Source organism: Castanea sativa, chromosome 2 (genome assembly GCF_040712315.1).
Source record: "Castanea sativa cultivar Marrone di Chiusa Pesio chromosome 2, ASM4071231v1".
NCBI classification, from domain to species: domain Eukaryota; kingdom Viridiplantae; phylum Streptophyta; class Magnoliopsida; order Fagales; family Fagaceae; genus Castanea; species Castanea sativa.
The window spans coordinates 9763510-9777879 of NC_134014.1; the positions used below are offsets into that span (position 1 = coordinate 9763510).

Here is a 14370-nt window from a genome sequence, read left to right on the forward strand (position 1 = left end):
CAATATAATTATCATAATAGAGTATAAAACGCCAACTATTATAAATCGGTAAGTCAAGTAGAGCCCTAATCAAATAATCACCCTGAATCAATATTACGAACCAATTATATCAGGACCAATCTTCAACCAGAAACCAGAAAGCTACATAACAAACACAGAAGTAGGTGGTGGGAATAATTCAAAAAAAAAAGAGGTTGTAAAAAAGGAAAATTTCAGAAAATTATGGAAATAATAAAGTATTTTTTTCATCTTTTTTTTTCCCCCCTCTTCTTTTCTTTTCCTGAATATAAATTCAACAGCCGAAGTCCACAAACCCTTGAAATCTGAGAAACACATCAGACTCATCTAAACAATACAATTGACAACACCACAATCTTTGATTACAGACATGAAACCCCAATGTTCAAGCCAAGAGTTCAGATGCAACACCAACCATAGCCCTCAGATTTAGTTTAGCTGTGCAGTGCCTCATATCTTTTTTCGTCTTTTTTTTTTTTTTTTGGGCAAGTACCTTCACCCAGCTCATGCATTGACTGTGAGAGGAAGACAAAAACTATATATTGTAACCAGAGAAGGTCCATATACATTGAATACACAGAACCGTTCAACATTGGCAAAAGAACACTGCAAAAATATGAGAGAAGGAAATTACATGACAGGATATGTTCAAAGATACAAAAAAGGTGCCTTAGCGAGGTACTCTTTTCCGACTAAGTATCTCCTGTTCTTTCAACCGGTGTTGAAACCTTGCAAGGCGAGATTGAAGACTAACCAGACCTGCTGCCTTGCGAGAAAGCACAAAGCTCAATTGGGTCACATAGTTGTCTATAAGGCTGCCTGGTTGGTCCACTTCTGCCAGCAGCTTCATTTCCTAGAATCCAGAAACATACAGGATCAATTCCAGACTCAGATCAGTGGATAACTTTTTAGGCATAAAACAAATAATTCCAAAACGAGTTGAAGATATGTAACTGAAACCAATTTTGGGGAATTTCACACTTTAATTTACTTCAGTTTCATAGGTGGTATGGTAGAAGAACTAATATTAAAATGATTCGGATAAATACTGTCTTTTTCTGAGGTTCATAGAAAGTAAAAAATGTAATGATTCTAAACATATCAGAAAACTATATATAATTAGACCAAAAAAATCCAAGTGAAGCAATTCATATGCTGCGGCGACTAAGAAACTATAAGTATAAAAAAGACCTAAGCAGTAATTAACCTATATAATTAAAGCAACTCCAAAGTTAGAAACTGTCAACTAATTAATTTTTCACTTACTTCACGGACAATGTCCATTGTGTCCTCGATTTCTTTTCTATGAGCAGCAATCAAGGCCTCTTCTTCCTAAAGCAGTGAAAATATCATATGAGATAAACATTAGGCACAAAGGAATCTCTAAAACAATTACAAATTTGTTTGAAAGAACAGGGCTAATAGATAACCAACCTCAAGTATAGCATTAATATTTCCATCAGGTGGAGGTTCAGGTTCATATTGCCGGGATCCAACATTATTTGTGTTGTAATTGCCTGTATTCTGTTGCTTGGTGCTTGTGGTGGAAATATCCGATCCACTAGAATCTTTTCTCAGCCAATTCCCCAGCTTCTCTGATTTTTCTTCCCTAGACACTTTTCTGCGAGGTGGTGACACTTTTTGCACTTTCTCTTCTGTGTCAACTAAGTTTTGGGGATAAGAGGAGTATGTCTTTGGAATAGTAGAATCACCATAAGAATTTTTTATTTCGTATCTCTCCCTATCCATTGAGCCAGAAGCCACCCCTTTTTCCTCTCGCCCATTTAAGGGGTAACTTGATGAGAAACTGGAGGGCTGTTTACTATAATCCACAGTAGGATTGTATGAGAGATTTTCCTTTTCCAAAACCCTTCTACCCGTATCAGCTACTTTCACCTCCTGACGCTGTTCAAAAACATCCTCTGATTCAACAGACACCGGCAAAGATGATGCTGGTAAAACATCTTTATTAATTGATGGTAATAAATTGATAGCCTGATCCTTTCTCGCATTTCCACTTTTGGAGAGACTTTTAACCCTATTCATTTAAAAGTCATACTTCAATCAACGTTGCAAAAGATAACAGTCCCCTGAAACTGAGGTATTTCAATTTAAACTCATAATGGTAAAAGGCATACCGGTCTGCATATCGCAAAGTATTGAGGGTATGCTCACATGAACCTGCATTTGGGGAAATGCAAGAGATCATAACAGTCCTCGAATTGCCAACAAAGGAGTCACGAAGCACCTCTGTAAGTTTGCTCCCACGAAAAGGAATATGGATCTGGTCATTGTCTAGAGCACGAATGCACTCCTTGAGAGCCAAAAGACTCTTGTTAATTTCTGCTCCCTCAATCCTGAAATGCCACAAAAAAAATCAGAAAATTGCATTATTATGTCAATTCCACAGCAACACAACAACAGTCCAAAAATATCACAGAACAGTTTTTTTTTTTTAATTTTAAAAAAATAAATAAAAGAGAGAAGAAGTAATGTCTAACTAGGAAAAAACCTGTTTACATCAACCCTATGAAAACAACACAGTATTGCAAAGTCAGCAAAATTAGAGGCAAACTTTAGGGTCAAATGTGAGACCAGTTACTCAAATTTAGTCAAATTGATTGAAAAGAGAAAACAGAGGCCAAATTATCACCCAGTACGCAGTGCAGTAGATAAACACATCATAAGTGAAGAACTGACACCTCCAATGACTAGACCAACACCCTGAGTCCAACACCTCATACCCAACAAGATTAGTTGGTCATTGCCAGATAAGATCTTAAATTTGAGCTTGGGCAGGGCTTCTACCCACCCAGTGATCTAGCATTGCCAAAGATACAGGATAACTGTAAAAACAGCAGCATCCACCAGGTTTCAAATTTGATAGAATAAGGGCACCCTAATTCAAATCCCAAGTTAAATCTAAGCAAAACTGTTTCAGACCTGAAAGAATATAAAATGCTTAGATTCTATTAGTAGCCACACCAATTTTACCTAGTTGACTACATAATCCTACACTTCTCAATGCTTTAAAAGCCATTGCCTAGCCTCTGGTTCATACAATCTTCCATCTGAGCTAATTTAGTTTCTCCAATAGTTGGGTTCTTTCTTACATCAATTTTATAAAAAAAATGGAATTCTCTATCAATTCTTATGACATGAGTTTTAAATTGTAAATATGATATACAACAAATGTCGACAAGAATTAAATGGAACAAAATGAGACGTAAAGGTCCAAAATGAAAATTGAATCACACATGAAGGGACAAAATGAAAATTGAGAAACATAAAGGGCCAATATAAAAACAGCACCAAACTCTAAGGGCCAAAAGTGTATTTAAGTATATATAAAAAATACTGACATTATTAAAAGAAGCCATAACAATTACTCCCTTCAAAGGAGGTAGAAGCAGAAAAATTATATATTTTATATGTTTATGCACAAAGATTATGGAAGAATTGGATCTCTGCCCAATTTCCAGGGAAGCAGAGATCCACATACATTACCTTGTCTGTCGGTCATTGTCAGTAGTGTCAGCACCTCTTTCACTACCAGCAAGATCAATGAAAGAAATCTTCCCAACAACTTTCCCAGTTTTAGACTCATTTCCATCATTGCTACGTTTGGCATCTTTTATCTCACCATGCTTCTTAACAACAAGTTGTAAGATAGCATGTGACCTAGAAGATTCCTCATTGGCACCAGTGGACCCAGTGCTTCTTGCAGCATTTCCCCTCTCAATAAACTCTTTAACAATTTGTACATCTGAAACTTCAAATTCTTGCAGTCCGACAATGCAAACTTGTTGCCTCGAGTCTTCCCTCATAAAGAGTTTCCTATTGGGCAACAATGAACTCAATCATTTAGCAACAAATACATGCATTAGTGTTAACATGTATGCTATCCACAGTGCAGCAAATGGATACATTAATATTAGATACATACATGCTTAATTTTGATGGCAAGATACGTATGTGCTTATAATTCACATATATGATACGTGCATTTCAATCCAACCAAAAAAAAAACATGAATGCTTAACATGGGAAGCACTATGCTTGTAGGTACTCGAGATGAAATTTCAAAATAATTCATCATCCAGATCCAACCCTCCAAGTAGCATATAGTTGCAAGTATTGACCATTAACACAAACAAGTAACATACACATTTACAAAAAGAAAATAAGAACTTGAAGCACGACACATGATGCTTGTTGGTAATTATGGTGATTAGAGATGCTTGGAAGCAATGCAACATGATTGTCCACAAACTCCTAATAAGACTAGAAAAAATGAATCCTTCGCACACTGCCCTTAACCAAGTCATACACCTTAAACTTTTGCAAGTAAATAGGCAAACTAATGGCTTGTTTGGATTGAGGATGAAGGAGGGGAAGTAGAGTAGAGTTGGCCGGAAATTAGCCTAATTTCCGGCCAACTCTACTCTACTCCCCTTCTCTCCCCTTCAATCCAAACAAGCCCCAAAGAAAACAGTTAATTTTACAAAACAAGGACACTTGATACACACATTACTGTAAATCTCCCATAATTACTCTATTAAATCAAAAACATAAAAGTTCTGAAGCCAAAAAAGAAGAAGCAAAATAATAAATGAAAAGCAAAAATGCAATAAGATATACTAACTTTCTATCACTCAGAAGATCAAAGAGTTTTCCGCCATATATCTCGAAATAGCTAAGCCACAATTTGAATCTCTGATTACGGTAGAATGGCTGATGTAACAATCTAACAAGGTCTTCTGCAGCCCTGAGAGGCAATGGTTGCATTGTGAAGGTCTTACCACTACCTGAAATAAAGATATTTGGGTATAAATTCAATAATTCAAACTAGTAGACCTTGGTCCAAACCACCAGCATTAGCAAGAAAGAACAGACCAAAAAAATTCTACAATAGGTCAGGATTAGATAGATAGATAGATATAGAATGTTAATAATTGTTCATGATGCTCCACCCAAAATTAATTCAGTGCTATGAACAAACAAATAGCTTCCAACACAACCAGAATTAACACTCTATTCCTTTTGATGGAAAAATGTTTTTTTGTAAAATGACTCACTTTCTGGGAAATTGGCTCATTTTCATGGATTTGGTGGGCTCCTAAAATGAGCCAAATAACATTTTATGTTGTTTGGCTAGCTCGGAAAATCATAATTCCAAATAATCTCATGAACAAAACTTTCATTCACGAAAACAAACCCCAAATAGGAAACCATGAATACACGACCCCACCCACCAAAAATATGTATCAAGTAATCCAGTAGAACTCCTAGTGGGGATTAAACCCAGGATATCTAGGTCTCCAACTCATCCAAAGCCTCCAACCACTAGGCAACGCCCTGACAGGTTTTTTTAGCCATTTGAGAGCCTCAAAAGGAAAAATAGACACTCAATTGAAATCTACACAGAAAATTAAGTGGGAAAGCAGTTGGTTTAAGTTAAAAAGGACATTTAGAAAAAAGTCAACTCAAAAGTTGGTCACTAGTCAATCAAGGGAGAAAGGGGGGGCAAAGAAACAAAAGTTACCGTTGGGTTTTTTTTTTTTTTTTTTGAGTATATTGTGGTGTTTGTTAATCATGCAACATTGCAGAAAATGCTTTCTGCTTTTAAGAAACAGAAGCATTTCCTCTTTATTGAGATTGTTTTCCATTGACCATGGGAAACATTTTCGTTTATCTTTCTTTTCCACTGTATAAACTTAAAAATGCAGAATAAACAACGTGTGAAGCATTTCAAGGTTTCCAATTTTGGTATTTGCAGCTTACCACCTTTTACAACTTCACTTCCAAATCTTAAACAACCATCTCTTCAAGACACCTTTTTTTCTCCTTACAATAAGTGGGGATGGGGGATTTAAACCCAGGTTCTCCCCATGAGGGAGACCGGGCAGCGTGCCATTGAGACAATGCTTTTGGCACTAAATTCTAATTTGCAATAGAATATAATTTAAAAATATATTCTTTAAATAATGCCTTAAGCATTGTTATTTACACCTAGTTATGAAATGATTAAACTGAAATCTGTTACTTCGGTTTCCCTTTGACAGGGCCTTTTATAAGTCTAAAGGGCTCCGATTGTTTCAGCCAAAAAAATTATAGAATGTGGGGAACCCCAAATTAGATATGAAGGCCCAACTGTTTCAAACGGATTTTTTTGTTGGATGTAAAATATTTTACCACTTCCTTCACAAATTGCCAACAAAAAAAAAATCCTGCTTATTCTCGCTCTACTTAAATTTTGGTTTACAACATTAAAATTTACTTTATGAAGACATTGTTATGCATTCAGATTTCCAACATTCTGAACACATCATGTGATTCAGCAGAATTTATAGATAACAGATGATAACATAATAAGCTTTTTGTCATAGAAAGGGAGATCAGAATCTCCACACACCTGTCTGACCATAAGCAAAACATGTAGCCTTTGCTCGCTCAAATATGGTAGGAATGATTGGTTCAACAGTAACCCGGTAAACCTGTCTCAAATACCATGCAAAGAAGTCATATTCTGATCCAAATATCAACAATCAAATAATCAGTCTTACATTAAACAAAAAATGCCTCGACCATCAAACCCAAGCATAACAATATCATAAACATCAGAGAAATATTTTATCAAGATATTAAGAAAAATTCTACACTGTCAAGTATACCAGAGCAGCAGTAGGTGGAAACTTCAATATGTAGTATCAGAACCATTACCTCATCATTGGTGACATGCTCATTGAGAACAGCATCAAAACAAAACTCGTGCTTCTCCACATATGCAGTCAAGTCCACCTTTAACAGCAAAAAGAAAAAAAAAATGTTTACTCAACACGAGACAAAAGAGAGGGGAAAAGAAAACTCATCAACAGCATCAATACAATTTCAAAATCAATTTCAGCAAAAACTAAAATATAAAGGTACTTATCCAAAACAAAAAATAAAAACTAAAATATAGTGGTGCTTTGTGATAATGGAGAAAAATACCTTCAGTTTGGGCTCATGGACAGTCAAATAAGCACTGTCATAAACATTTACTATGTCCTCCTCCTTCCGAGAAAGCTCTTTCTTGTTCAGAGGTCTTTTTCGTACCTAAGTTATGCATTATAATACAACAATTTCAGGACTACTGGGAAAAGAAAATATTACAAAATATCCCTTTATGCAAATTGCATGCATATGCAAGAACCGCATGGTCAACCAAAAGAAAAAAGGGAAGGCAACATCGTTAGCAGTATATATCAAAAAGAAGGGACCGTGTATCAGTATGTGATACACATTTATTAATATATAGATAATTTTGCAAGTCCTCAAAAAAAAAATCTAACAATTACCGCACTTGTTCAAACCTAGGTGTCTGGATCCTAATTTTAAGTAATATTGTAAGCAAATGTGTAGGCAAACTACTACTTATATTAAATAGGGAAATTTTTTTATGAAAAGTGTTTATGTAGAGAGACAATATCACCCAGGAGGCATCTCAAAATTTGTTTTCTTGCATAATAGATATAAAAGGGAATATATTGGACATACATCATCAACAATCAATTCTAGTCCAAAATTTTGGGAGGATTATGAATCCTCAATAGACTAGGGTCAGCCATGTGCAATAACTAATTTACATATTAAATAAACGGAGCCAAAATCCCTTGTACAATTATCATACTCCCTTTGTAAATGATGATCTAATAATCAAAGTTGCCTTTTGGCACATAACATATGCAGAGAGGCAGAGACAAACAGAGCAACCTGCTACTCGTATGACCAACATACCACAACTTTTATCTTTGCCACGTTGTTTTCCTTTGTCGTCTCTTTTTCATTTATAGGTAATGGAACTGATGCATCTGCATCTGATTGCCCTCTTAGCTGTCCACCACTTGTCACACCAAAATCATCATCAAATGTTCTTGGACCACCAGGCATAAAGGGTGATGGCTCAAAAGGTTCTGAAATAACATGCTGATGAACGACAATCTATTAGAAAAGGGAAAAATAAAAAACATATTTTCAGCACAGAAAAAATAAACCTAAACTTCTTATGAGACAAAAAATAAACTATAAATGAAATGTAAAAGAGTCTAGAATTAAATCCCTTAAAATTGATATAAAGATCATAACGTGACTGACAGATAATATAATAACCAGAGAGATAAAACTAAGAAGTATCTGAAATGAAAAGAAAAACAGAGTATCATTCTTCTTCAGCATAATACTTCTGAATTCAATGAAGTTTATAGCTTCTCCCATCCACGATTTTCAACAAACATAAAAAAATATCGGCAGATACAAAAATTCTTGAGCGAATCCTACCCAAAAATTATTAATAAAGCCAAGAAGCGCTATTCCCTACAATTACAATAATTACGAAACATATTTGACATCCCAATTGACTTATATACTTCTTAAAATTATTAATAAAGTTAAGAAAATATTCTCAGCCCAAGAAAGGTCAAATAACTCATCCTAACTGCAGCACTACCCTTACATATGAATAGTATAATTATAATACAGCTAAAATGATTAAACCCCAAAACAGTCTAAATTCTTCTTTCTTACTGGTTTTCTCCTTCACTAATAAATGGACAGTAAGATGAGCATATATTACTGTATGGAAATAACATAAAAAGTGGAAAGACCGAAAGACATTTAATCAACACGACCTATAGTCATTCCATGGTTTTCAACCCTAGTCCTTTTAACAGTAGGTACTAAAGTAAAAAATACACTGATTTTATCATAACACATTTCATATAACCAGTTAATGTATAAGCTTCCTGCCCAGTTGGACACAACAACTTATACAGGGACATACCTCAGATAAAAGCTCTGTATCATCCATGGCATGAAGATCCAAAAGCCCAGCTCCAAAATCACCCCTGAACTCTGGAGAATAAAACCCCTCTGATACAGCCGCTCCTCCCGAGGATTGGGCGGTAGGCGTATACAGATCAGACCCAGACTCCCCATTAAAATTGAGGTTTCTCATCAACTTAAAAAGCCTCTGTTTCTCTTCAGCAGACTGTGCTCCATAACCCTTCGACAATATCACATGCTTCCTTGTCAATCCTCAAACTTTAATCACATTCATGTACATAGAAGAAACAGCATTTGACAGTACCACCATTGATCCCAAAAGAAAAATACTTCGCAGGTCAATAGACATAACAAATGATCAAACTGATCATGCCTAAAACTCTAAACCACTGAGTGGCTGACCAGACTAGCAGTCGACACAAACTTCTTCCGAAAGCATAAATAAATAATATTCCTAGAATGTTGCAAAAATACCATACCCAAATATATGCATTATGTGAGTGTGTGTTTTGATATCGTAGGAACCTTTCTAAAGAAGGGCACTTCACCCTTCAGACTTGCCTCTAGCTAATAAAACCTACCAGCAACTAACCTCACCCATCAGAACCAGTTGCATCTAGGGGCATTTACCCGTGACAGGCTAAGCAGTTTAATGAGCGGCAAATATATGCATTATGTTTTTGAGCAATAACAAAAGGGAAATTAAACTGTCATAAACCCTAATAGGAAAAGCCAAAATGGGTGATAGAAATGACCAGAAACGCAACCATGTAGCAATGTACTTATTTCTCCAATGCTAAACACCTAAAAGGGTTATCAAAAGGACCGTCCAAACTCAATTTGCAACTTGATCAACCAATTAACCAGATATATAGCGATCAATAAGCTAAAACATAAAGACACCAGCCAAAGAAAAAGGTTACTTACCTGCATGAGGAGGTTGGGGAGGAGGCGGTGATCGATGCCGGTGGAGGCCAAGGGAGAGGCCAGATGCTGCAACCCAGCGGACTGAAGCCACCGTGCCATGACCGCATCGCTGCCGGCATCACTGCCACCACTGCCTCCCGCACCGGCATGATCGTATAAAGCCGTCGTGGCCGCCGCTGCAGCAGCATTGCTCTGCTGCATCTGGCCGCCCATGTGGCGCTGCGATCGCCTTTGAGGAGCCAATTTTCAAGATCTATCGAACAACCGCTTCACACGCAAAAATCCTCCATCAAAATTTAATAAAATAAAAAAATAAAATCGCAACGCAATTTCAAATCCAGGACAAGGAACTCTTATAAAGACAGTGATCTGAAATTACATTTATCAAAAAAAGAAACAAAGAGGTACTCACAAGGAGGGGAAAATTCGAATTCAAAGTGGAACATGAAAAGTGATTACTGGAAAATGTGACTCAAATCCAAGGAATCTGCAACTCAATGAAACCAGATTTTCAACTCGGAGCTTTAAAACTCGTACAAAATTAACAAAATGGAGTGAAACAAAAAAACTTGAAGCATGCGTACCAGTTTTTTGTTTTTTTTGGGGGGGGGGGGGGGGGGGGTGAATATACGAATACGCGATCGAATCGATCTGTGGGTTGAGAATTTGATAGAGTTGCGATCAGATCCGAAGCGAAGAAATGAAGAAAGCAAAACCCTAATTTGATCGTAATGGAAAGGTTCAATGTCTCTTTCTTTCTTTACCTCTCTCTCAGTGCCTCTCTCTGTGAAATGCAATGAGTACAAAGCCTTGTTGTTGTTGTTGTTGTTGTTGAAATAAATTTATTACTTTGTGTGAAAGAGAAATGATGTCAATTATAATTGGTAGATTATTTTCTATTTTTATTTTTTAAGTATTAAACGGACATTTTAAATTTGGTGGATAGATAGACTAATATGCCCTCGGGGTTATTGATAATTTTCGGGTGTGTCGGTTCCCCTCTGTTGAGTGTGAATGTGACGACGAGTTGCTTCAGTTCAGAGTCAGGCTTCAACATGTGCCAATTGTAAAGGGGGGCGGCCGGTTGGCCCGAGTGGGTCAGTTTGGGTCAGGAAGTGAAATGTGAAACGTTTATTGGAGGGATATTGTTTGTGTACAGTGCACTCGGCACGCTACGACGAGGATATACGTTTAAAATTAGATATATGTTCGAATCTTATCGTGTCAATTGCAAAAAGGCATAGTCACAAATGTAAGGCTCTGTTTGGTCACGGTTAAAACTTGGTTGCCTTTTTTTTATCATTTTTTTTGTCTTATTTATTTATGAATTATGTTAACAAGTGTCTTGACCAATTGTTAACTAACTATTTTAAAAAAAAATTTGATACAGCTTTTATGAAAAATAGAAAAAACTGTTAAAATATTAATTGCTTTTTTTCTTGTCCCATCAAAACTTTTTAAAAATGGTTCACTAACAAATATCCATAAGAGAAATTATTATTTACATTGAGAGGAATGTTGATGTGGTCTTCCCTGACCAATGAGATGGTGTCATCTATGCAAATGTATGTATGACTTCCTAATCAACACAATAAATAAAAAATAAAAAATAAAAATTACCAAATGATATTATATTTGCATAAATAACAGCATTTTATTAGTTAAGAGGTCAGGGAGGACCACGTCAACAGTCCTAATAGTGGACTTAATAATTTCTCTATCCTTAAGGCATTCATTAACATTTCTCTTTATTTATTTATTATAGTTCGTTTAGAATATCCATTTCTTTTCTTTGTTAGTTTATGTATAATTTTTTTAAAACTTTGGTTTTCTGAGTATGATTTATGATTGTACTTTTATAAAATTTAGTTTTTAAACAAAATATAACTAGTCTTATCCAAACACACTCTAATAATTAAAAAAACACTATGAGTAGCGTTGTGCAAGGATACGAGGGATTAGGCTCACCTACTTGAGCGTGTGATATGTATTGAGTGTGGCAGTATGGATACTCGTAGCCGCTGTGATCCGCTAGAACAAGGCGAGAAAAACTCACCTTGAAGTAAGAGTGGGGTGAGGGTGGAGAATAGAAAACCTGCCTCTTACTTGCCCCATTGTCATTCCTAGTTCTTACGAGTATATTTTTAACTCAATAAATAAAATTAATTCTATGAATGGTTGATTGCTACTTTATGTGCAGAGATTTGTGAATGGTTGAAACTTGACCTTCTTTTTATTGTTGATCTGTAGATCAACCAACCAAGCTGGTTGCACCGTTTGGCCCAAGCTAGTTGAAACTTTATCTTTTTTAGTAGCATTGACTAGTTTACATTAAACAAAACAAAACAAAAAAAATAAAAAAATTGTTTGTACATTGCCCTCTAAGTTTAAATCCTAGTTTAATCTCTGATTATGAACGAGCTCTTGAGCATGTGAACAATCTCGACTCATGTTTGAAATAAATGTACATAAACAATCATAAATTTAATATTCAACTTAGCTCAACTCATTTACAACTTTAACAGTCAATCTATGGAGAAATAGAGAATGCGAAATGGAGAACTTACTGTTGGAAGTTTTTTTTTTTTGGGGGGGTAGTATTTAGAATATTTGTGGTTGCCTATTTAGTAGTATATAATATTGATAATGCGAAGAAAATCAGTAGGTTGGATACTTCAAACTTGAATGGACTACTTGCTATCTCAGTGATCTGGAAAAAAAAAAAAAAAAAAAAAAACGATCAAAGGTGACCGGAGTTGCCGACCAAGAACCCTCCGATGACAAAGTTAGTTTTCTCTCTATAATTTTGGAGTTCCAACTTTTTAGGAAATGTAAAAATGTACCTTTGTTTTGTCTGAAGAAGTGTTTATATAGTGTCCTAAGAACAGTTATTAGACTTGTAATCTTCCTTGGATTCGAGGAGGTGTTAGGGTTCAGGGATAACTTCCTCAACTGTTTAAGAGTTACATTTTTCTCACATAACGGTTGTTGGAAGTTATACGTGTGATACAGAATTGTTGTATATATCTAGGAATTTTCTCAAGTGTCAAAGGCTCGTTCAGAAACCCTCTGGACGAACATATCTCGTTCCTACGGGAGGTCGTTCCTTTATGGACGACCTTATCATGGACGAGGTTTATGATTCCTTTGGACGGCACGGTGTGATTTCGTGGAACCCGAACACGCAAAGCTCGTCCAAGCACCTTCTAGCATGGACGAGCTTGCAATGGACGAGGTTCTTACAACCTTTGCTTTATTGGTCTTTCCCTAGACGACCTCTATGGACGATATTGGAGTTAGTTCCCCATTGGAAATATTTCATCAAAAAATATATATATATATCATGGAAGATATCCACTAAAACTCACTTATTCCACTAAAAATATCATGGAATATATCCACTAAAAAAAATATCCACTAAAACTCACTTATTCCACCATTCCAAGTATACACATATTTGACTACCAAAAAAAAAAAGTAATTTTCACTAAAACTTACTTATTCTGTTATTCTAAATATACACACCTAAAAGGGAGAAAAAAAGAAAAGAAAAGAATTATAGTTCAATGACATTGACTGCTCTCATTTCTAAGAAAAACTCAAGATCAAATCCTCATTCACATTTACATTATTGTAAATGTCAAATTATAAAATAAATAAATAAAAACATAAATCAATTTTCACCGAAACAAAATGAAAAGCATTAATGGAATTCTGAGCCCTACAAGCGGCTTAGCTCGGAAAATTTTAAACACAAGATTCCACTGGATATATGCATCTCAATTTGGTAATAAATATCCCCTACTTTCTCGGTGACAAGTCGTTGTTAATAATCTGAAAGTATCTCCGCATTTTGATTTGCCTGCCAGTTAAAGGAAGCAACAAATGCCCTGACGGCATTGAAGCGAGACGTTGTGAACCGTCAAACGCTAAAAATAAAAGGAAAAATGTTAAAATTTTACACTATTTTACTACATTTTTTACAAATTATTAATATAGTGAGGGGTTATTAATAAGTAAAAAAAATTATATTAGTGGTAAGCGCAGATCATAATCAGCGAGAATTTCCTATATTAGCAATTTGTAAAATAATTTATAACTATAGCATTACTTAAAATTTTTTTTTAAATAAAATGTTTTGCTGCGTACAGGGATATGTAACCGTGAAAAAAAGAAAAACAAATGTCTAAAATCCACTTGATAATGTGTATTGCACATGACCATTAAACACGTATATCTATTTTTGCTGTAACAAGTATCCAACAAAACCTTTTCCATTTTTAAAAATCTCCATAACAGCAAAGAATTGTTTGGCTAAAGAGACAAATATTTCCGCAGATTAAGACAAGTGGACAACCTAATCACCAAAAAGGCTCGTGTGGGTTTGTTTCTTCATAATAACTCACCCCCCCCCCCCCCCCCCAAAAGTGATTCACTTTGGTATTTACTTTTAACCAATAATTACATACATAGTTTTTTTTTTTTAATAGTTATATGATTACATGAGGAGGGAGATTTGAAGCCTAATCCTCTTTAATAAATAGGCCAGGCAATGCAACTACAATGTCTTAGCTTTTTGACAACGGCTAAGGTAAAACATTG

General features: G+C 35.4%; 1 protein-coding gene across 3 annotated transcripts; it reads right to left on the reverse strand.

Annotated features, from left to right (window-relative positions):
* Window positions 1–534: 534 nt before the first annotated feature.
* On the reverse strand, window positions 535–10579 carry LOC142624371 (kinesin-like protein KIN-13A). Of its 3 annotated transcripts, none has more exons than XM_075797932.1 (14): window positions 10353–10579; window positions 10181–10255; window positions 9769–10035; window positions 8840–9061; window positions 7798–7986; window positions 7012–7116; window positions 6742–6819; window positions 6434–6515; window positions 4664–4826; window positions 3526–3855; window positions 2157–2375; window positions 1453–2056; window positions 1285–1350; window positions 535–871 (listed from the first exon to the last, which is right to left on the reverse strand). In XM_075797932.1, exons 3-14 carry the CDS (start codon window positions 9979–9981, stop codon window positions 689–691), a joined length of 2454 nt encoding a protein of 817 aa, XP_075654047.1. In that variant the 5' UTR covers window positions 9982–10035; window positions 10181–10255; window positions 10353–10579; the 3' UTR covers window positions 535–688. The 3 variants fall into 3 exon arrangements, with proteins under 3 accessions (XP_075654047.1, XP_075654046.1, XP_075654045.1); XM_075797931.1 differs by having other exon boundaries at window positions 7798–8001; window positions 9769–10021; window positions 10353–10489; XM_075797930.1 differs by having other exon boundaries at window positions 7798–8001; window positions 10353–10489.
* Between the last annotated feature and the right edge of the window lie 3791 nt (window positions 10580–14370).